This window comes from Rana temporaria, chromosome 9 (genome assembly GCF_905171775.1).
Source record: "Rana temporaria chromosome 9, aRanTem1.1, whole genome shotgun sequence".
Taxonomy (NCBI): Eukaryota; Metazoa; Chordata; class Amphibia; order Anura; family Ranidae; genus Rana; species Rana temporaria.
In genome coordinates this window covers 39449054-39471601 of record NC_053497.1, presented here as the reverse complement: position 1 = coordinate 39471601, position 22548 = coordinate 39449054, and the positions used below count along the sequence as shown (strand labels likewise).

At 44.9% G+C, this 22548-nt stretch overlaps 1 protein-coding gene across 1 annotated transcript in view; it reads right to left on the bottom strand.

Moving 5' to 3' along the window:
• Nucleotides 1–3296, bottom strand: part of LOC120913365 (cytochrome P450 2G1-like) — a 39570-nt gene extending 36274 nt beyond the window's left edge. The window contains exon 1 of the mRNA XM_040323244.1: nucleotides 2884–3296. Coding sequence (XP_040179178.1) covers nucleotides 2884–3045 — 162 coding nt within the window. The 5' untranslated portion in view covers nucleotides 3046–3296. The remainder of the gene's footprint in view (nucleotides 1–2883) is intronic.
• Nucleotides 3297–22548: the final 19252 nt, after the last annotated feature.

The following is a 22548-nucleotide window of genomic DNA, read 5'->3' as shown; positions in this document are numbered from 1 at the left end:
CTCCAGAGTTATCATGGGCCTCTTGGGTACTTCTCTGAACAATGCTCTTCTTGTCTGGTTTGTCAATTTAGGTGGACGGCCATGTCTTGGTAGGTTTGCAGTTGTGCCATACTCCTTCCATTTTCAGATGATGGATTGAACAGTGCTCTGTGAGATGTGGGATATTTTTTTTATAGCCTAACCCTGTTTTCAACTTCTCCACAACTTTATCCCTGACCTGTCTGGTGTGTTCCTTGGCCTTCATGATTCTGTTTGTTCACTATGGTTCTCTAACAAACCTCTGAGGGCTTCACAGAACAGCTGTATTTATACTGAGATTAAATTACACACAGATGAACTATATTTACTAATTAGGTGACTTTTTAAGGCAATTAGTTCTACTAGACTTTAGTTAGGGGTATCAGAGTAAAGGGGGCTGAATACAAATGAACGTCACACTTTTCAGAAATGTTTGTTTTGTAAAAATGTATGAAAGTTTCACAGACAGAGACATCCGGAAAGACAAGGCCTAGTCTGGTTTGTGAGACGGGCACCTGCCCAAGTATACTGACTGTATTGCAGGAGAGTGATTCGTGCAGACTTGCCATTGTGACTTTATTGCCCAGGCGTTTTGCATCAGTTTATCTGTTCCTCCCTTTGGATTACAAATCAATCATTGTGCACCACCGCATGCAAATAAAATATGCATAAAATAAAATATTGAGAACGATCGGATTGACGTTTGGTCTGATCAACCAAACTACCTTGGTGAGGTACTTGATTTAAAGACTGTCTGTTAGGCAAAGTGAGTTGTTAATACCGTTATATACCCTTTTAGCTAAGTATTTGATTATATTAAGCTGCACAGAATTCTTATCAGAGAGAGCTGGGTGAGGCCTGGCTAAGAGGTGCTTCAGTGTGAATATCTTACTGAAGGAATCCCTTTGCTGTGCACTTACACAGGTTATTCGTTGCTATTTTCCCTTTTTAACTCCTGCAGGGCCCTGCAAGTAGTCCATTACTTGTTTACCTTTGTTCTTTTACTATTATGTCTACCAAGTAAAGTTCCTTTGGTTAAGTGCAAACCTGTGTGCGGTCTGTCTGTCCTCCTGTGGGTCCAGTCAGAGGCGTATCTAGTGAAAATAGCGCCTATGGCAAGCACTGAAACTGCGCCCCTGTCGAAACATTTAAAACCCATCTTTCAGATAACCTTAACAAAAAAACAGCCAACAAAAATAGTGATATTTATCATCCCTTGTGATACCTTGGGTAGCGACATATCCTCTTTATGGAGAAATCTGGGGTTTATTAGACCCCTGATCTCTCCTCTGCTCTCCAAGGCCAGGTAAATGCAGAACAATACTGGAAGTGATGAAATCTTCATCACTTAAGGCCTCAGTTTTCAGAGGAGAGGGAGAAACTGATGTTCCTCCTTCTTTGTGCGCTGCCAATCTGACCAGATGGAATGGGAGAGCCTGGGAGAACAGGGGAGGGCTGTGGTTGAACGCAGCAGGGATAGCGCTGCCATTGTCCATTAGCAAAAGTGCTGAAAAGGAGATCCTGCCTATGCTCGGGAGGAGGGAAGAAGAGACCCTCAGGCCCTGGTAAGTGCCTTGCTGCCCAGCCACTCAACAGCGCCCCCTTCATATGGTGCCCATGGCACTTGCCATGGCTGCCATACCCTAGATACGCCACTGGGTCCAGTGCAACACAAGGTAACGATCTATTTACATATTTACTGTGGTGTGATAAAATATTGTGTTCTCCAGCAGTTTGTGGGGTCCACAATTCTCATTTATACCAGTTGTGCCAAGAGAGGGTTCGAGCCAGTTTCAGGGGTTGATAGTCAGAGTGTAGACCCAAAACAAACCAGCAGCTCCATCAGGGGTAGTGCTACACATGCTACTTTGTGTTGGTCTATCACAAAAAATCCCAATAAAATACATTTGCGTTTTTGGTTGTAACATGATAAAATTTGGAAAATGTTATGGGGTATGAATACTTTTTCAAGAAATGTATGTATTTCATCTGTGTATTTATTTGTTTGCCTGGAGTTTATCTTTAAAGCAGCAACTACGAATGACTACATAAAGCCAAGAGCATACATTATTATGTGCTCAATCACATTCTAGCTTTGTAATCTCTGTTACCCAAAAAAGCATATTCTAATACGCATACACACGCGTACACACGGTCGTTTTTCGGCATGAAAAAAAATGACATTTTTAAAAACTTCATTTAAAATCATTGTGTGTGGGCTTCACATCGTTTTCCGGCTTCTGGAAAAAAGACACATTTTTTTTTCGAACATGCTGCATTTTTTAATGTCGTTTTTAAAAATGTCGTTTTTCGGGTTGTAAAAAATGATCGTGTGTGGGCTAAAATGACGTTTTAAACCCAGAAGCAAGTTATGAGACGGGAGAGCTCGTTCTGGTAAAACTACCGTTAATAATGGAGTAAGCACATTCATCACGCTGTAACAGACAAAAAAGCGTGAATCGTCTTTTACTAACAAGGAATGAGCTAAAAGCAGCCCAAAGGCAAATAGAACTTCCCCTTCAGAGTGCCGTTGTACGTGTTGTACGTCACCGCGCTTTGTTCATCATTTTTTTTAAACGATGTTGTGTGGGCAACATCGTTTTTAATGATGAAGTTGGAAATGTTTTTTGGACATGCTGAAAAATGTTGTTTTTTTTCATGCCGAAAAACGACCGTGTGTACGCGGCATGACAGTATTGCATGAAAACTAGGGAATGGTGTCTGGATTGTGTTTACCAAACCATCACATCCCGGCTGTCACTGTTAACTTTTTTTCCTCTAAACTCCAGTGTATTAAATTAGAAAATTCATGCTTTTCGCTACATATTGACTGATTCTGGCATCATGATTCTTGCCATTGCTCACCTCTAGTATAGGCTTGTGTGTCTCTCGGCTCTTCAGATGTAGAAGGTTTCCCAGGACAGGTAGAGGTGTGGGTCCTGGAGGGAGACGACCTTGCCTACCAAACACCTTCCTGACAAGGAACAGTATGAGTACAGCTATAAGGAGGTACAGGCTCCACGCCATGTCTGTGCTCACATACAACACACTGCCAGGCAGGGCTACAGGAAGTATATATATACAGCAGACCAGCAGAACATATAGGAATCTGGAGAGTAGGAAGGAGTGTTTCCTACAAGTTGTCACACCCTCTATTAACTCTTAATCCGTCACAGTGCTGTAATTCTAAGTCTGGGATATTTTCTGTGTTACTTTTTGACAGCTTGTTATTTTGCGTTGGCGTTATTGTATATAGCAGTATCTTATCTCCGCTGTCCCACCCTCTGCTCCTTGTCCTCTCTATATGACTTCTTCCGGTTACTATAATCATTTCCTTTTAAAGTCTTCTGTATCACCGGGGACAAAAAAATTTTTTTTTATTATCTCAGACTTTTAAGATAGCATCTCAGAATTACTATGTCAGACTTCTGTGTCATTATCTCAGAATGCTGACATATTATAATAACAGAGTGCTTTGAGTTAATGTGTCAGAATCCTGTGTTATCTCAGAATTTTGACATATGGGCTCCATTCACTAAACCATATTGCATGCGGTATTTGGTTCACATGACACATATTGACCAAATACTGCATGCGATATTGAAAATGTCAGTTCCACATAAAACAGCATTAAAGTGACACTATGGGTTCAGTTTTTTTTTTTATATAACAAACATGTCATACTTACCTCCACTGTGCAGTTCGTTTTGCACAGAATGGCCGCAATCGTCCTCTTCTGGGCAGGGCCAGATTAAGAACATCATGGGCCTGGTGCTAAGGATTTTGGTGGGGCCTTTTAGGCTGCATTCACACCTCCGCGACAAGTAACGCCGCGTATGCGGCGTATTTTGCCGCGAATAGTGTAACTTTTTTTTTACAAATCCTTCCTATTGCTTTGTATGGCCGAACGCCAATGCCACCTGAAAAAAAGGGTCCGGGACTTTTTTTCATGCCGCAGGTGTACGGCGTCTATGAGATGTGAACCATCTCATAGACAGCAATGGGAATTCTCCCCTCCAGCGGCACGAGCGGCCGGCGTCGGGCGTTTTGTCGCGGAGGTGTGAATGGGGTGTAATAAATAATAAATAAATGCGTGGGAAGGACATGAACGCAGCCCAGCCAAGGCAAGTGACCAAAGGCACAGAACCCAGAAGGAAGACCGGGTGAAGATGGAAGTGTCCAGGCCCCGCCTGATTCATCGCAGCGCAGCACTGGAGGGCTCAGTCTGAAAATTTAAGTGTACACTAATGACAGTGGGCACTATGTATAGGAGAGGAGTGTGGAGGGTATGACAGTGAGCAGTATGTACAGGAGAGGAGTGTGGAGGGTGCGACAGTGGGCACTAAGTACAGGAGAGAAGTGTATGACAGCAGGCACTATGTACTGGAGAGGAGTGTGAAGGGTATGACAGTGGGCGCTATGTATAGGAGAGGAGTGTGGAGGGTATGACAGTGGGCACTATGTACAGGAGAGGAGTGTGTAGGGTATGACAGAAGAAAAGAAAATATCTGGGCAGTCTGCCAAGTTTTTAACAGGAAACATTGTAACTGACACTTCCTTCTTAGATCAAAGGGATACACTTCTGTGTGTAAAGAACAAATCTGGGCAGTCTGCGAAGTTGGTAAACAAAATGAAACATTGTAACTAACTAACATTGTAACTAAATTTAACCACTTAAAGTCCAACACTTGTTTCTTAAGTTAGAAAGCAATATTATTTGCTAGAAAATTACTTGGAACTGCCAAACATTATATATATTTTAGCAGAGACTCTAGGGAATAAAATGGCTATTGCTGCAATATGTTATGTCACACTGCATTTTCCCACTTCAATGAATAATAAAAACCATAAACACAAAACAGTGAAGTTAGCCCATTTTTTTTTTTTTTTTTAATGTGAAAGATGATGTTACGCCGCAACAATCGTGAGAGAATCGTGATCTATCTTCTAAGCAAAAAAATTGCAATTCTCATTTTAGCCAGAATCGTGCAGCTCTCTACCCTGCAACATAAAAAGTGCAAAGACCACCATAGAGTAATTTTCTAGCAAAAAACAAATGATGATTTTTACATGTAGTAGAGAAGTGTCAGAATTGGCCTGGGTGGCAAGGGGTTAATTACCATGAGTAATATACAAATAATTATTATAAGCACTGTGATCCTATCAGTCTGCTGTAGTGTGTCAGCTTGTATTTATATTGGCCGCTCTGAATGTAGCTTCTGACAGGCTGTGCAAGCAGGCCCGTATCTCCGGAACCATAAATGATAGCCACCCCATATTTTAACCAGTTGTGGGGTAGGTCTTCCCATGCCTACCCCCAAATGTGGGGTTTCTGTGACCTCTGGTCATCGAGCTACAACCCCCCAAATTCGATCTTAGAAGAAAAAAAAATCTTAAAAAAAAAAAAAAAATTTTTTTTTTTTTTTTTTTTTGGGCAAATGGGCCTATCTTGAGAAAGGGGCCTGGAGCTGCAGCTCCATCAGCCCCATTGTTAATCCGGCCCTGCTTCTGGGGCCGCTCCTCACCGCAATAGATAACTCCTTCTGGGAAGCTCTATCCCAAGGGGGATACCTTCTTTTCTTTTTCTTTTTCCTTCCTCCCCCCTCCTTTTTTTCTTCCCCCCCCCCCCTCTTGCCTTGTTTTCCATGCCTCTTCTCCTTCCCTCCCCCCCCCCTCTTCCCTCCCTCCCCCTTCTTTTATTTTTCTTCTCCCTGTCCTTTCTTCTTGCCTCTCTCTGCTTTTCTCTTATTGGGTTTCGGGTGACATGCTGCCTTGATGTTCTGTCACACATTTACTACTGAATCTGTTTGTTTTACCTTCATTTATTCATTACTTGTATGTCTTTGTCTTATATGTACGTTGCTTTTTTGTGCATATGTCTAAACTTGTATATCATTTTAATGTATGTATACCTGTAAACTTATTTTGTTTCTTGTATATATGTTTCACTAGATTCAAATATCTATGCTCCTGAGGAAGCGCTAGTTCAAGCGCGCAACATGTAGAGCAAGCCCTCCATATCCTCCGGAATACTACTTGGGTTACACAATATAAGATCGTATCTACAACTCTGCTTTATATTTAAGCCTCTGTATACTGAGATCATATAATTTTTGTGATAACCTCTGTAGAACCAGCTATTCATTTGATTTCTATTTTGATTTTATGTTTATAACTGATTTTATGATATTTCATACCAATAAATTTTCTAGTTTCATACAAATTGTACTGTGTGCCCTTAAAGCCCAAACCACTAGCTCTCAATCAAATTACCTTGTGGGAATGCTCCTGTTTCATAGACGCTGAGTGTATGACTCCGCCCCACCCCCTGGCGGCCACGTCATTGGATTTAATTGACAGCAGCGGGAGCCAATGGCTGCACTGCTAGCAATCTATCCAATGAAGAGCTGAGAAGCCGTGGGGTGAGGGTGATTGACAGCAACAGAGCCAATCGGGAGTGAGTCCACAGAGAAGGTTTTTTAGCTTCATGCATAGAATGCACAAAGGTAAAAAACCTTGAGCCTTTACAACCACTTTAAGCTTTGATAATGAAACCTGCAAGCTGGTTGTTTTCAATGCAGAGCTGCATGCATCCAATTGTGCATGCTCCAGTTTTAGTAAATCCCCTCCTCTATCTTATAGTTATTATCTCACAGTGACAGATAGCTAAGTCTGTGCCAATGTTTGCAATGATGTATCCTGGCCTAGGCCAACAAGGCCCAGGCCTAGGGCAGCACTTTGCAGGGGGGCAGCACGGACAGTGTCCCCGCCGGCTTGCGCTACACTGTAGGGCAAATTAGTTTAGCGCCCCCATAAATCGTCCGCACTGCTTCCAGTATGTGGGCGGTTGGCATTCTGCAACTGTGGGGGGGGGGGGGGCTTCTAATTTTTTACCATCCCTGTCCCATTGCAGAGATTTCCCTTCATTTCCAGCCCCATAGCCGAACAGGAAGTGAGAGGAAATCTATGCAAATTAAGGGAATCCATTGCCCCCCCCCCCCAGGCCATCAGAACTAGTGTCCCCACTTGAAAATTTCAGGGTGGGTCTTAAACCGCAAGGGGTGTGACCTTGACAGGAAGGGGTGGGTCATATTTAAATTAGGGGGTGCACAAGTTTAGTCAGGCCTAGGGCAGCACAAAACCTAAATACACCCCTGCACGCACCCTAACTTTAAAAGGTTTGTAAAAGGATTTTTTTTTTTTTTTATCTTAAAGCGGATGTGCCATGGGAAAAAAATATTAAAAGCCAGCAGCTACAAATACTGCAGCTGCTGACTTTTAATATTAGGACACTTACCTGTCCTGGAGTCCAGCGCCGATCGCAGCAGAGGACGAGCGATCGCTCGTCTCTCTGCTGCTCCCCCCGCCATCCACGCTGAGGGAACCAGGAAGTGAAGCGCTGTGGCTTCACTGCCCGGTTCCCTACGGCGCATGCGCGAGTCGCGCTGCGCCCACCGATTGGCTCCCGCTGTGTGCTGGCAGCCGAGTGTTCCCAGCACACAACGGGGGGGGGGGGGGGTGACGGGATGTGACGGAATGCCCGTCTTTTGCCCGTGAATGCCGGGCCGGAAGTGGGTGCAAATACCTGTCTTTGGACAGGTATCTGCACCCCCCTCCCCCCTGAAAGGTGTCCAATGTGACACCAGAGGGAGGGAGGGTTCCGATCAGCAGGACTCCACTTTAGGGTGGAGAACCGCTTTAATAGCTTCCTTTACCTTAATGCAGTGCTGTTTTCATGTCCTCATTGTTCGTTTTTGCTCTCAAGTTGCTGTAATTCTTCTCCACACTTCCTGGTTGTCTGTTTCCTGATAACCACAGTACTGGAAGCTTTCTCTCTGTGGTCACTAATCAAGGAGGTGTGATTACTGTGTGTCTAAAACCCCTCAGCACCAATCAGTTCGTTTTCCAAACCTTCACTGCCCTTTATTGGCTCTGTGGCTCTGTACATCACAGAAGCAGGAAACAACATGCAAAAACGAAACTAGAAACTACAGGTACATTATATGATTGATTTTTATCAATTTTTAAAAGGAATCAGTTAACTATTATGTCTCTATACCCTGTAAACAGTCATTTCAGCAAAAAAAAAAAAATTCCTTTAGAACTCCTTTTAAGAGGGAAGTTTCAGGAAAAAAAATCCACAGCCCCCTGCATATAACACGCAGGCACAGCTTACCCTCTATTTTCAGGGTAAAAAAGTGAGTGTTATACGCCAATAAATACAGTAATCAGATTTCAGTTTAGGCACTGTTAATACTTTATATAGTTCTTAATTGAAGCATAGTTTTTTTTATTACCTTGTTTGTATTATAACAGCAGCTGCATTGCAGGTTATATAATTTTTTTTTATACTCTTAAGCGCTGGGATCAGAAGCACATTTGGGAGTTATTTGATATTTACTCTAATTAATCAGCGACAAGATCTGATCACTGGTCACTTATGCCTCGTTTCCACTGAGTGGATCGGTTCGGTACGGTTCGGTACGGTACGCTTTTTTGGGTGTTTCCATTATGAAAGCGTGCCATAAAAGCGAACCGTACCGGACCATTCTGGGTCCTGCTTCAGATGTGGGGCCATAGAGAATGGAATGGTTCCATTAGGGCGGACCTACAAATACATCTCACTGATTGGTGGATGTGCTAGGCTTTTTTTCTAAACCTTGCATGGTCCCGGATGGTCCGATTTGCAGTGGAAATGCTCTGCAGAATAGACCGGTCCCATTCTAACCGCTCCATTCTTTCTGACCCGAACCGATCCGTGCAGTGGAAACAAGGCATATGTTATAGAAACATTACTTTCCAAATTAATCAGCATTTATCTAGGAATTATTCAGTTTCAGGGTAATCTTATAATGATCGAGATCCCCCGGGGGTCATTCACAGGGAAACTGACAAAACGTTTTACTGAATTCCTTTTCATTCATCTTTTACATGCATTTTTGCATCAATGCGACAATTATCACACGACATTTTCCGTGTAAATATTACGCTGTTGTCCGGACATTTGTGCTTGTTTTTGATTGTGTGTTTTGTATTGTTGTGTGTGTTTTCGTGTTTTCTGTTTGTTTTTATAGCACCATCTTTTAGGCCCCGTACACACGGACGGACAATCCGCTGAAAACGGTCCGCCGGACCGTTTTCAGCAGACATGTCCGCCCGGAGATTTCTGTCTGATGGTTGTACACACCATCAGACAGAAATCCGCGCGTAAACAATACGCGGGGCGTGGCCGCGCCGTCGCCACGACGATGACGAGGCGACGTGGGCGGCCTTGAAGTTCAAAGCTTCCACGCATGCGTCGAATCAGTACGACGCATGCGAGGGATGGCGGTCGGTCGGACGTGTCCGGTGAGTCTGTACAGACGACCAAACACGTCCGACGGACAGGTTTCCAGCGGATAGATTTCTTAGCATGCTAAGAAATTTTGATCCGCTGGAAACTGTCCGATCCGCCGGACAATTGTCCGCTCGGGCCTACACACGACCGGATCTGTCCGCTGAAACTGGTCCGTCGGACCAGTTTCAGCGGATAGATCCGGTCGTGTGTACGGGGCCTTAGTGTTTTTTCCCTTCCAGAAAAACCTTTAACCACTTAAGGACCGCCTCATGTACATATACGTCAGCAGAATGGCACAGGCAGGCACATCCACGTATATATACGTGCCCTGCTTGACGTGGGTCGGGGGTCCGATCGGGACCCCCCCGGTACATGCGGCGGTCCCCGTGGCTTCAGGAGCGATCCGGGACGACGGCGCGGCTATTCGTTTATAGCCGCTCCGTCGCGATCGCTCCCCGGAGCTGAAGAACGGGGAGAGCCGTGTGTAAACACGGCTTCCCCGTGCTTCACTGTGTCGGCGCATCGATCGCGTCATCTCATTTATAGGGAAGACACGATCGAAGACGTCATTCCTACAACCCCCCTACACTAGTAAACACATACACAGTGATCCCTAAATGTTACAGCGCCCCCTGTGTTTAACTCCCAAACTGCAACTGTCATTTTCACAATAAAGAATGCAATTTAAATGCATCTTTTGCTGTGAAAATGACAATTGTCCCAAAAATGTGTCAAAATTGTCCGAAGTGTCCGCCATAATGTCGCAGTCACGAAAAAAATCGCTGATCGTCGCCATTAGTAGTAAAAAAAATAAAAAAAATAAAAATGCAAAAAAACTATCCCCTATTTTGTAAACACTATAAATTTTGCGCAAACCAACCGATAAACGATTATTGCGATTTCTTTTACCAAAAATAGGTAGAAGAATACGTATCGGCCTAAACTGAGGAAAAAATAATGTTATATATGTTTTTGGGGGATATTTATTACAGCAAAAAGTAAAAAATATTGCATTTTTTTCAAAATTGTCGCTCTATTTTTGTTTATAGCGCAAAAAATAAAAACCGCAGAGGTGATCAAATACCACCAAAAGAAAGCTCTATTTGTGGGGAAAAAAAGACGCCAATTTTGTTTGGGAGCCACGTCGCACGACCGCGCAATTGTCTGTTAAAGCGACGCAGTCCCGAACTGTAAAAACCCCTTGGGTCTTTAGGCAGCATTTTGGTCCGGGGCTTAAGTGGTTAAAGCATTGTGAATGAAGCTGTATCAGTATTTATAGTCGCATCATGAGATAATACATTTTGCGCCCATTGTGAAATTAATAAATGTTGTACTTTTTAGAATTAAAATCCTGACTAAGACCCTGTTGCGGAAGTAGCCGCAATCATACCTGGGTTTTTTCTTGTATGCATATTTTGGTTTGGCTACGACAACAGTACCATATTTTGGTAAGTGGCATTACGGTTTGAATTTTCTCTACTGTTGATTTCTTATTTGACAGGACCCGTTTTCTTCTTTTCCTTTTACCTCTGGTACCTCCCCCTACTTGCTGGAACTTTAGAGAAGCTTCCAGAAGAATGAGAGGGAGGATAGGAGTAGCTGCCTGGAGTATTGAGAAGGGCCCCAGCCAATTTTCCACAAGTAGGCTGACAGGGGGAGGGCATCTCCTAAATACCCTGGGCCAGATTCATGAAGCACTTACACCGTTTTTTTGGTAGATGCGTGGCGTAAGTGCAGATTTGCACTGGCGGATCGCTGCGCTGTACCCAGAGAACCAGATTACGCCTCCAAATAGACTTCATCGCCTCGGTGTAACCTTTCCACGCCGGCGCGGCGTTGGCGCAGATTTACGCTGGTTGGATCTGGCGCGGCCATGGTTTTTGTGTTTTAAATATGCAAATGAGGTTTTTGGGCCGATTCATCAACTTAAGCTTGACCGGCGCAGGCTACTCCCGGTGCGCGGAGCTGAAATTTCCGGCGCCAAGTTACACCTCATAAAAGCAGGGGTAACTTTGCACCAAACTTGCAGAGGTCAGCTGGAGAGCAGCTAAAGCAGCAGCGTTACAAACGAACTGAGCAACAACACTTGCTGGACAACACATCTGTGTGCCAACATGCCAGGTGCAGCCACTCTGTGGCCCATAGAGGCGGTCCCCATGTTGGGAGAGGCCCTCAATAATTACAGCCCTCTCCTCTGGGCTGAAATTGGTCATCCGCCCACCTGAGGATTCCTCATCAGCCATAACTGCCCCACCACAATGCAAACAACCTAGCTTGGAAAAAAAAAGCTTCACTACATTTGCACCTGTTGGGCGGAAGTCTGGGCTGATTTATGGACTGGGCGTTGGTAGTGGGCCAGCGGAGCTCAGGGCTCACGCCGGGGCGCAGTTCTGAGCATGTGCAGATTGGGGCATTTACCCCTGGATGTCACTGAGCATGTGCGGTCTAAAATGCGCCCCGGCGTGACCCCTGCGCCACGGTCGGCACTTCATTAGCATAGGGTGACTCCCATTTGGCCTTACCCCGCCTTACGCCGTCTAAAATCCGCCCCGCTGGGGCATCGTAGACAAAAAAAGTTTCTTGAATCACCTAACTGCTGCTCCACGCTGGACCGTTGTAGTCTAAAAATGATGCACCACGCCGGTGCAAATCTGCACCATTGTACATGAATCTGGCCCCCTGAGTCATGCCAGCAGGGGGAAGTTGGGTGGAAGCTGGAGATGCAAAGCAGAGGAGGCTGGGGGGGTGACCTTAGGCCTGGGGTTCGGGTGCTGGATGGATCCTCTCAAAACACAAGGAGGAGTCCTGTCCTGGATGCACAGGAGCAGGTGAGAGAACAGCGGGTGAGAATCAGCACGTCCAGGAGATCTCCAGAAGTCAGCCGGATGACTGGTGAGAGTCTCAGTCTGGGAGGACTGTGGAAAAGTAGCCAGGTGGGCTGGCAGTGCCCGAAGAGGTGGTGCTGGAAACAGTAGCCACTAGGATATAACTGAACACTGGACTTTTCTCTACACACCAAAGGGACCCGGGATCCCTGCCTGTAAAGGGCTTTTGCTAATCTGGTTAAATCTATTAAAGTGTCCCATCGGAGTCTCTTTTCTGCAAGCAAGTCAGTGCTGGAGGAAGAGGGGTGTATATAGCTGTACATATGAACGGTTGTCCCTGAAGTATCCGAGGTCAAGTTGACATCCCATAACTTCTCTAATCCCTATCCAAATTTTATCCACTCAATAAATACAAAAAAAAAGTGCTGGACTGTTTACTGTAACTCTGGGTTCTCACTAGTGCGATGCGGGAATCCTGTGAATCCACTGCGGGTTCCCGCATCGCACCGCAGTTCGCACTGCCATATGCGAACTTCTGGTGAGTGTTAATACATTGTTAATGACACCCCCATTTCAGCTCGCATATCGCACTGCGAACTGTCATTTCGGACGTGAATCAGATCGCATAGGTGTGAACACCCATGCGATCCGATTGTGCTGTGGACCAAAAAAAGGGTCCTGTGCGAGTTTAGTCCGAATGCGATGCAATTTCAGCCATACTATCCGTATGGTTGAAATCGCATCGCACGCATGATATTTGCAGTGCGGTGCGAATCACGTTCAATTTTACACCACGCTGCAATGTGAACCGGCCCTAAGTGTGCCTGTAAAAATTTGGTGTGCCTGGCAGCTCCTACGTGGGGTGCGCTATATAATGACATCCTTTTTTTAAGAGTAAACATATTTACCTATGTTGTTAAAGGTATATATGTTAGTTTTTTCGGGCATGTTTCTAACCTTTTGTAATGTAATATATTTTAAAGGTTAGAAATGCCTGCTTTCCCAATATACCTGGGGCCAGCCAGAGGTGAGCCAGAGCTAATGATCTACTGAAGACATTGTGACCTGTACTCTGGAGAGCAATTGGATGACCTAATTGTGTAATTCTACGAATTGATGTATGTTCATTGCGAAACTGATATTTTAAGTAATGTAAACGCAACAAAGAATGTAAACATAATTTTATTATCTTGTGGTTCCCCAGTCTCTCCCAAAAAAAACAACCTTTCCTGGAGTTCTGATAGAAATCAAAGAAACTATGTACTCTATAGAGCAAGAGTCACAAACTGGTGGCCCTCCAGCTGTTGCGAAACTACAAGTCCCATGAGGCATTGCAAGGCTGACAGCTACAAGCACGACTCCCACAGGCAGAAGCATGATGGTACTTGTAGTTTCGCAGCAGCTGGAGGGCCGTCAGTTTGAGACCTGTGGTATAGAGGCTCTTGAAGGTGCCTGTGGTGTTAGGACTCTTGCCAGTGGCGGAACTACCAGGTCGCAGCAGTCGCACTTGCGACCGGGCCTTGGCATTCCACCACTGTCGGGGGGGGGCAGCAGGATTGCTAGTCCCACAGCTCTGATCGGAGAGCGTGTCTCTCATACAACTCAGAGCCGACAGTTCTCCCTCCCTCCCTCCATCCTCTCTCGCATGGGATGACACAGCCAATCTGCTCCATCTCCCCCCTTCTCTCCTGTGTGTGCTTTGCGGGACATCAAGTGTGAAGCTAACAAGCTCACACCTCCCGCGGTACACATACGGGTAGGGTTGGACTGGGACAAAAATTTGGCCCTGGACTTCATCCCGACTGGCCCACTTTCAATTTGCAAACACGCACAAAAACGTGTGAACAAGAGAAGTGGGAGGGCTAATATCATGCAGGAACATTGCTACAGCCTCATTGGCTGGAATTTTAGAAGCCGCATATACTCACTGTAAAAGTCCACCCACCACACAGCAGATTTTCGTTCCACTTTACTTTCAATCTTTTTTATTGAAGCAAAAACATAGAAAAGAGAAATGACACAGATACCTTGTGACATACATAAATAAGGTATTGGGTACAGCAAAATAAAAATGGAAACCTATGATCCCATGACATACAGGCGTGAGTTATACCTTCCACATAACAGTATGAAATATAATGTGCTAAAACGTATAGCTCTCTAGGACCATGGATCCCAAACATACTGTATAGGTGCACAATACCAAGACTCCAAAGCCTCATAGGACGCAGGGTTAATACCCAAAAACAGAACAAACATGAAACACCAAACAAAGAATAAAAAACTTCAGGCAGTCAGGAACACCTTATGCCGCACAGACACGATTGGAAATTCAGACAAGAAAAGTACGATGTGAGTTTTTTGTGGAAAAATTCCGACCGTGTGTATGCTCCATTGGACTTTTGCTGTCGAAATTTCCGCCAACAAAAGATTGAGAGCAGATTCTCTATTTTTCAGACAGAAAAAGTTCCTATCGAAAATCTACTCGTCTGTATGCAATTCCGACACGCAAAAAAAAAACGCATGCTCAGAATCAAGCAGAAGAGCCGAACTGCCTATTGAACTTCATTGATCTCGACTCATCGTACGTTTTATACGTCACCGCGTTCTTGATGGTCGGAATTTCCAACAAGATTTGTGTGTGCAACACAAGTTTGAGCCAACATTCTGTCAGAAAAAAATCCACGGTTTTCTTGTCGGAATTCCGATCGTGTGTACGCGGCATTAGTCATGCGAGAAAGATATAAATACGATAAAGAAAAGACAAAGAAGAGAAATAAAAGAAAGCAGAAAGAACAGAAAAGAGAAGAGACCCTAGGTCCTCAATTACTGTGGGTTATTTTTTGTTGTTGCATTTTTCTAGATTTATGTTCACTTTATGATGTTCACCTATACATTATCATACTGTATTTGATTGTCGTATATGTTATGTATCTTATATTTATTTTTTGCATTCTTTGTAGCCAATATATGCTTTACAGTTCCTGAAGAAGCACTACGGCGAAACATGTAGAGCCCAACAGGCATTTATACAGCTATTATAGTTTCATATGCACATTATTATTCAATATTTCCAGTATTTCTTGATAAAAGGTTATTTATGTATTTCTGCATTCTTGAGAGTGAACCTTGTTCACTCTTTTTAATATTTTGATATCAAGAAAATCATTTGTATCAAAAATATATATATAGTTTTTTTTATACCTGTGGCACGATTAAAATCCCCCTTTCTACTTCCTTATAAATTCTCCAATTTGGGATGTGGGTGCCTTGATCCTTTGAGTTAGTGTAGTCATTTCAATCTTTGCGTGCCACTGAGTTTTCCCAGGACTCACCTTGTCCTACTTCTATACATCATTACAAGATATCACAACGCTTGCTAGGTTGATTTGATTGACATGCACGGTTAAAGCGGAGTTCCGGCCACAATTTCACTTTTTAAATATAAATACCCCTGTAATACACAAGCTTAATGTATTCTAGTAAAGTTAGTCTGTAAACTAAGGTCTGTTTGTTAGGTTGTTACAGCATTTAGACACTTTATAAAATAGAAATTGACTGGGGCCATCTTAAGTGTGGGCATCATGAAGCCAGACTGTATGACTTCCTGGATTTCAGCCTTGCAGATCTCGCACATGCTCAGTGCTGCACAAGCAGTGTCAGATAAGGTTTCAGCACCTGTGCTGTCCAAGTCACATGATTCTTTGAGACTGGGGAGTGCACAGACTCCTGGAAAGTTACACCCACTACATTCCCAGAAGTCTGTGCGGTGTAGGTTAGGAAGCATTAAGCACCTAGGTGCAGGAAGTGGGAAGATTAACTATTCTGCCTAGCAACAACACTTTGAAGGCATCTAAAAAAAATTTTTTTTTCCGTAAAGGACTAATGACATTTTTTTAAAACTACTGATGTAATGTTATATTTATGGGTGGAACTCCACTTTAATGTTGGCATGGCCGAGCTCATGGGCATGCGTTTTTAATTGACAACGTTGTCACTTTTATTGTGTGCAAGTTACTATTGTTTATGCCTTTTTGAATTTAAATAACTTTTCTAAATACTTTTTGAATAAAAATGTTATTAGGTTAAACCGCTGCCAGTTCTTTTTTACATAATTGGAGGCAAGGACACCTTTGGGCCCTATTTCCACCCCTTTTTCCTTAATTACACAGTGTGAGCACAGGCAGCGCAGCTCCTCTCCCCTACCCCCTACCTTCCTCCCCTCACATAGTACACAGGTCGCATAAATTCTCTTATAGACAGACTCTATCTGCAAACTGTGTAGCTGCCTGCTATGCTGCACAACCATTTTTATCTGGGAACTTCACAGGTGAGAACTGCAGCATAGCAGGCAGTGTGCACACAGTGTGCAGAAAGAGGCTGTCTGTAAGAGATTCAATCTGTGCTGTGCGGCCTGTGAGAGGAGGAGGGGGCCAACAACATCAATCAAACAGAGGATAAGGAAGGGTGGATCCTGACAAGACTGTCGGCATAGGAATTCAAATAAGGCCGTAGCCCCTCCCACTGGTACTTTTCCTTGATTTGAACAGAAATAGCCAGATTCAAGTAGGGCGCCGCATCTTTAAGGCGGCGTAGCATATCGTATTTACGCTACCCCGCCTTAAAGCGGGAGTTCACCCGCAAAAAAAAATTTAAGATTCGATTCATGCTCATTTTGTCTAGGGGAATCGGCTAGTTTTTTTAAAAATGAAGCAGTACTTACCGTTTTAGAGATGCATCTTCTCCGCCGCTTCCGGGTATGGTTTTCGGGTCTGGGCGTTCCTTCTTGATTGACAGGCTTCCGACAGGCTTCCGACGGTCGCATCTATTGCGTCACGAGTAGCCGAAAGAAGCCGAACGTCGGTGCGGCTCTATACTGCGCCTGCGCACCGACGTTCGGCTACTTTCGGAAAATCATGACGCGATAGATGCGACAGTCGGAAGCCTGTCGGAAGCCTGTCAATCAAGAAGGAACGCCCAGACCCGAAGACCATACCCGGAAGCGGCGGAGAAGATCGCTCTCTAAAACGGTAAGTACTGCTTTGTTTTTAAAAAAACTAGCCGATTTCCCTAGACAAAATGAGCATGAATCTAATCTTAAAAAAAAAATTGCGGGTGAACCTCCACTTTAAGTCAGAGAGGCAAGTACTGTATTCACAAAGTACTTGCCTCCTAACTTACGGCGGCGTAGCGTAAATGGGGCCGGCGTAAGCGCGCCTAATTCAAATGAGGGGGCGTGTTTTATGTTAATGGAGGGTGACCCCGACGTGATTGACGTCATTGGTTTCGACGTGAACGTAAATTACGTCCAGCCCTATTCACGGACGACTTACGCAAACAACGTAAAATTTTCAAATTTCGACGCGGGAACGACGGCCATACTTTTTTTTTTTCTTTTTTTTTTTCCACTTCAGACTTTAACCATTACCGAGAGAAGGTAGCGAGCCTTGCCCGCCATTCATTTGCCCGCCATATCTCCTTCATGGTTTCGCATCATATGTGGATGTTTTGTATGTGGAAATTATTTTTTTAATCCAAGAGAAACAAGTATGTATTTTGTTTACTTTAACACATTTTTTTTTTAATTCTCTATCTTTATTATTGTGACCCTTCCGCCCCCCCACTTCCCTCCCCCCCCCCCTCTTCCCTCCCCCTGGACCTCCAGTTGCCTTTCTGTATCTTCTGATTATTCTTATTTTCTATATTATTACCTTTCTTATGTTATATCTAACCTTAAAGTTCAAAGAATCTAACAAGGTCCTATGCCCTATGCACCCATTAGCTCCGCAAATGTCATGGAATGTTTGAACTCCAACCACTTAGAACAGGTCTTTTCATCTATGTCACTTATGTCACTTAGCCTTAAAAATTCTAAGGCCCTGTACACACGAGAGGATCCATCCGCTGGAATTGATCCGCGGACCGGCTCCAGCGGATAGATCCCCTGGTGTGTACAATCCAGCGGATCTGTTTCCGCGGATTTTTATCCCCTGGGATGGATTTCAAGCGGATAAAAATTTGAAGACATGCTTTCAAATCTATCCGCTTGAATCCATCCCAACGGATTGATCCGCTGGTCTGTACAGGCTCACCGGATCAATCCGTCCGAATGAATCCCCCGCATGCGTCGTAATGATTCAACGCATGCGTGGAATTCCTTATATGACAGCGTCGCGCATGTCGCCGCGTCATCATCGCGGCGACGGCGCAACACGTTATCGCGATGGGATTTCGGCGCGGATTTCGATCCGATGGTGAGTACACTCCATCGGATCAAAATCCTCGCAAATCCTCGAGAGGATTTATCCGCGGAAACGGTCCGGTGGACCGTATCCGCGGATAAATCCTCTCGTGTGTACGGGGCCTAAGTTTTGAATGGAATTTATTTTATTGCACCATTCTTTAATGGGAGGACTTTCCCTATCTTGCCAGTGACTGGCTATCAGGCTTTTGGCAGCAACGACGGCCATACTTAACATTGACTAGGCCAGCTATTTGATGGAATAACTTTACGCCGGAAAACGCCTTACGTAAACGGCGTATCTTTACTGCGACGGGCGCACGTACGTTCGTGAATCGGCGTATCTAGGCATTTACATATTCTACGCCGAACTCAACGGAAGCGCCACCTAGCGGCCAGCCTAAATATTGCACCCTAAGATACGACGGCGCAGGCGGTCGTATCTTAGCTAGGTTTAAGTGTATCTCAGTTTGAGAATACACTTAAACTTACGACAGCGCAGATTCAGAGTTACGCCGGCGTATCTACTGATACGCCGGCCTAACTCTCTCTGAATCTAGCTAAAAGTGTGCACTTCTCAGAGGGCTATAAATATTTTTATGTATTTGCAGCTCACAGGGAACAGGATGATGCTAAAAATGAAACCCATACTTCTCTTTTAAACTGAAAGTTCAGTTGGACTTACCTTAACATGTTGAAGCTTTAAAAAATATTTTGGTCATTAGGTTTGCATATACTTTAAAGTGGTATCAAACCCAAAACCCAAAAAGTTATATATTTCAGATTACCAGTCCTTACTAAAAGAAACCCCAAACTGAATGCAGCATGGGTCTGATGCTGCATCTGTCCCCCGGGGCATCTTCACCAGGGGTGTCAAACTGGCGGCCCTCCAGCTGTTGCAAAACTACAAGTCCCATGAGGCATTGCAAGGCTAACAGTTACAAGCATGACTCCCACAGGCAGAGGCATGATGGGACTTGTAGTTTCGGAACAGCTGGAGGGCGGCCAGTTTGACACCCCTGCTCTACACTGAGAACCAAGAAATTCACTCAGTTCCCGCAGCTCCCTGAGCAGAGAGATGGTGACTGTCAGCTCTCTGCTCTGCTTCCTTCTCGCTCACTGGAACGCTGAGCTTAGGAGGGGGTGGGGGCGGCCCGATCAGGCTCTTAGGGTCTTGCTGAGAGGCTGAGCCGGGTGTCGGTCCAGGCACCTGGGGGATCTCGACTTCCATTGTTGTGATGTCTAGACTGAGTTCTGTGACATCAGCAGACAGTGTAATTCAACCCGTTGTCTGCTGAAAATGGGTCACAGGAGTGCAGGACAAACTGCACTCCTGTGATTCACAGAAGTATAGCCAAATGAGCTTTAGCTGTACTTCTCCTTTATTTGTACTGGCTGCACTCGTTTTTCCTTTCTTTTTTTAATGCTTTTTACCCCTGTTTTCATCTGGCGATCTGGTCAGTAACACACCTCCTGTATTAGAGTGCCCCCCTCTGGATAAGGGAACACAAGGGGCACCTTTGGACAGCATCATTGCCAGCCTGAAGGAGGGGCCTGTTAGATGCACTTTAGATACACTAACAAATCTAATCCAAACTCCAGCTAATGCTGTTTAACCACTTCCCTACCGCCTCATTGTGAAATGACGGCGGCAGGAACCCCTCCTCGATCCGGGTGGACGTCATAAGACGTCCTGCGTTCCCGGCGATCTATGGTGCGCGACGATGCTCGTGACCGGCGTTTCCGCGATTGTCGGTAATCACGGCAGGAGTGTGGATCTGTGTGTGTAAACACACAGATCCACCTCCTGTCAGCGGTGAGGAGACCAATATGTGTTCCCAGTACAGAGGAACACACATCGGTCTCCTCCCCTTGAGAGTCCCCTCCCCCCTACAGTTATAACACACCTTAGGGACACATATTAACCCCTTCAACGCCCCCTAGTGGTTAACCCCTTCCCTGCCAGTCACATTTACACAGTAATCAATGCATATTTATAGCATTAATCGCTGTATAAATGTGAATGGTCCCAAAAACGTGTCAAAAGTGTCCGATGTGTTCGCCGCAATGTCACGGTGACAGTAAAAAAATCACGAATCGCCGCCAATACTAGTAAAAAAATTAATAAAATAAAAATGCCATAAATCTATCACCTATTTTGTAGACGCTATAACTTTTGCGCAAACCAATCAATATATGATTATTGCGATTTCTTTTACCAAAAATATGTAGAAGAATACGCCTCGGCCTAAAATGAGGAAAAAAAAAGTTTTTTAAAAAAAATTGTGATATTTATTAAATAAAAAAGTAAAAAATATTGTGTGTTTTTTTTAAATTGTCGCTCTTTTGTTTATAGCGCAAAAAATAAAAACCGCAGAGGTGATCAAATACCACCAAAAGAAAGCTCTATTTGTGGGAACAAAATGATAAAAAAATTGTTTGGGTACAGTGTAGCACGACCGTGCAATTGTCAGTCAAAGTACGACAGTGCTGAAAGCTGAAAATTGGCTTGGGCAGGAAGGTGCGTAAGTGCCCGGTATGGAAGCGGTTAAGCAGTTACAGCAAACAGTTGATTCTTTGGAATAAAAAATGAACACAAACAAATAAATGCTGATCATTGTAACCCCCCTGTCAGTGGTAAATGGTTTATCTCAACCTTCTAACTGCTACATTTTCAGCTGTTACATTTTTATTTTTTAAAAAACAACATATTTACTGGCAGGATCACCAGGTAAAAATAAAAGAAGGAAAGCCTAAATAATAAAACTATTGCAGCCACCACATCTAAGAACTGATAAGCTTCTACTTGTAAAAAAAAAAATGGTAAGCTGCAACAAACAAATTATTTCTGTTGGGCTTTCAGTTCTTAAAGGGGAGGTTCACCCTAAAAACGACTTTCTCTTATTACACTGGCCCCCCACATTACAATACGATTATGCCTATTAGTTTTTTTTTGATGCTGTACATACCTTCGTACAGCTAATTCACCCGTGGCTTCAGGGTTGTGAGTCCCGTGGGAGTGGGCGTTCCTAACATGCTGGTGATTGACGTTTTGACAAAAAACGAGCTCCCCCCCGTCGCGTAAGCCGCGTCACGATTGGCGAAAGGTGTTGAACGGCGATGCGCAGGCGCAGTATAGCGCCGACTCGCCGTTCGGCTCCTTTCGCCAATCGTGACGCGGCTTACGCGACGGGGGGGAGCTAGTTTTTTGTGATATTTTGAAATTTTGCTTTGCAATGCCTGGACCCAGGAAGGAGAGACGCAAAAAAAACTTCACCCCAGATGAGAGGGCCATCATTGTCTCTGCCATGGAGAGATATGACGCTCGCCTCCATGGTGCAGATAGTGCCAGCACCAGCAAGTCAAAAAAGGATGAGATCCTTATGAGGATTGCTGGCCAGGTGAATGCCTTAGGTCATGAGGTCAGGACCCCCCAGGACATAAAAAAAAATGAATGACCTGCGTGGTGTGGTGAGAAACAAGTTTGCCCAGATCACCAAGCATTCCAGGGGCACTGGAGGGGGGCCACCCTGTACTATCCGGCTCACTGAAGAGGAGCTAGTGATTTCCCGCTGCCTTCAGAGGGAGCAGGTGGAGGGCCACGACTCAGGTGAGCCCGCCATGAGGACAGGTAAGTGTGTTTTATCTCCTATCTGGTGTGTAGCATGTTTGGGGGGGGGGACATGTGCCAAGTGTGTGGGTCCACCAACATGTGAATGTTTTGTGTCATCCACAGGTGTGCAGGAGGGAGCGGGGCCATCCGATGCTGCCAGTGGCCGTCCGAGATCATCCCCTGAGCATCCTGATTCTGTGGCTGACCCCCTGGGAAGCCAACAGGCCTTGGTGGAGGGGAGTGGGCAGTCCTCCGTGCAGGAGGTGGTTGAGGAGGAGGTCGTCCATGAGGAGGTGGTCCATACAGATCAGGAGGTGTTCCTCTTTTTGGAGGATTCGCATGTGGTGGCAGGACCATCCCAAACAACTACCCGCCACATCTCCAGCCCCTCAGGGTCCTCCAACACCCTCTCCAGTCCCTCCCGTCCCATCCCCCTCATCTCCAGCCCCTCAAGGTCCTCCCCCTATGCAAGGGCCCCAGCCACTCCTGTGCCCAGGAAGGCGACCCATAAGAC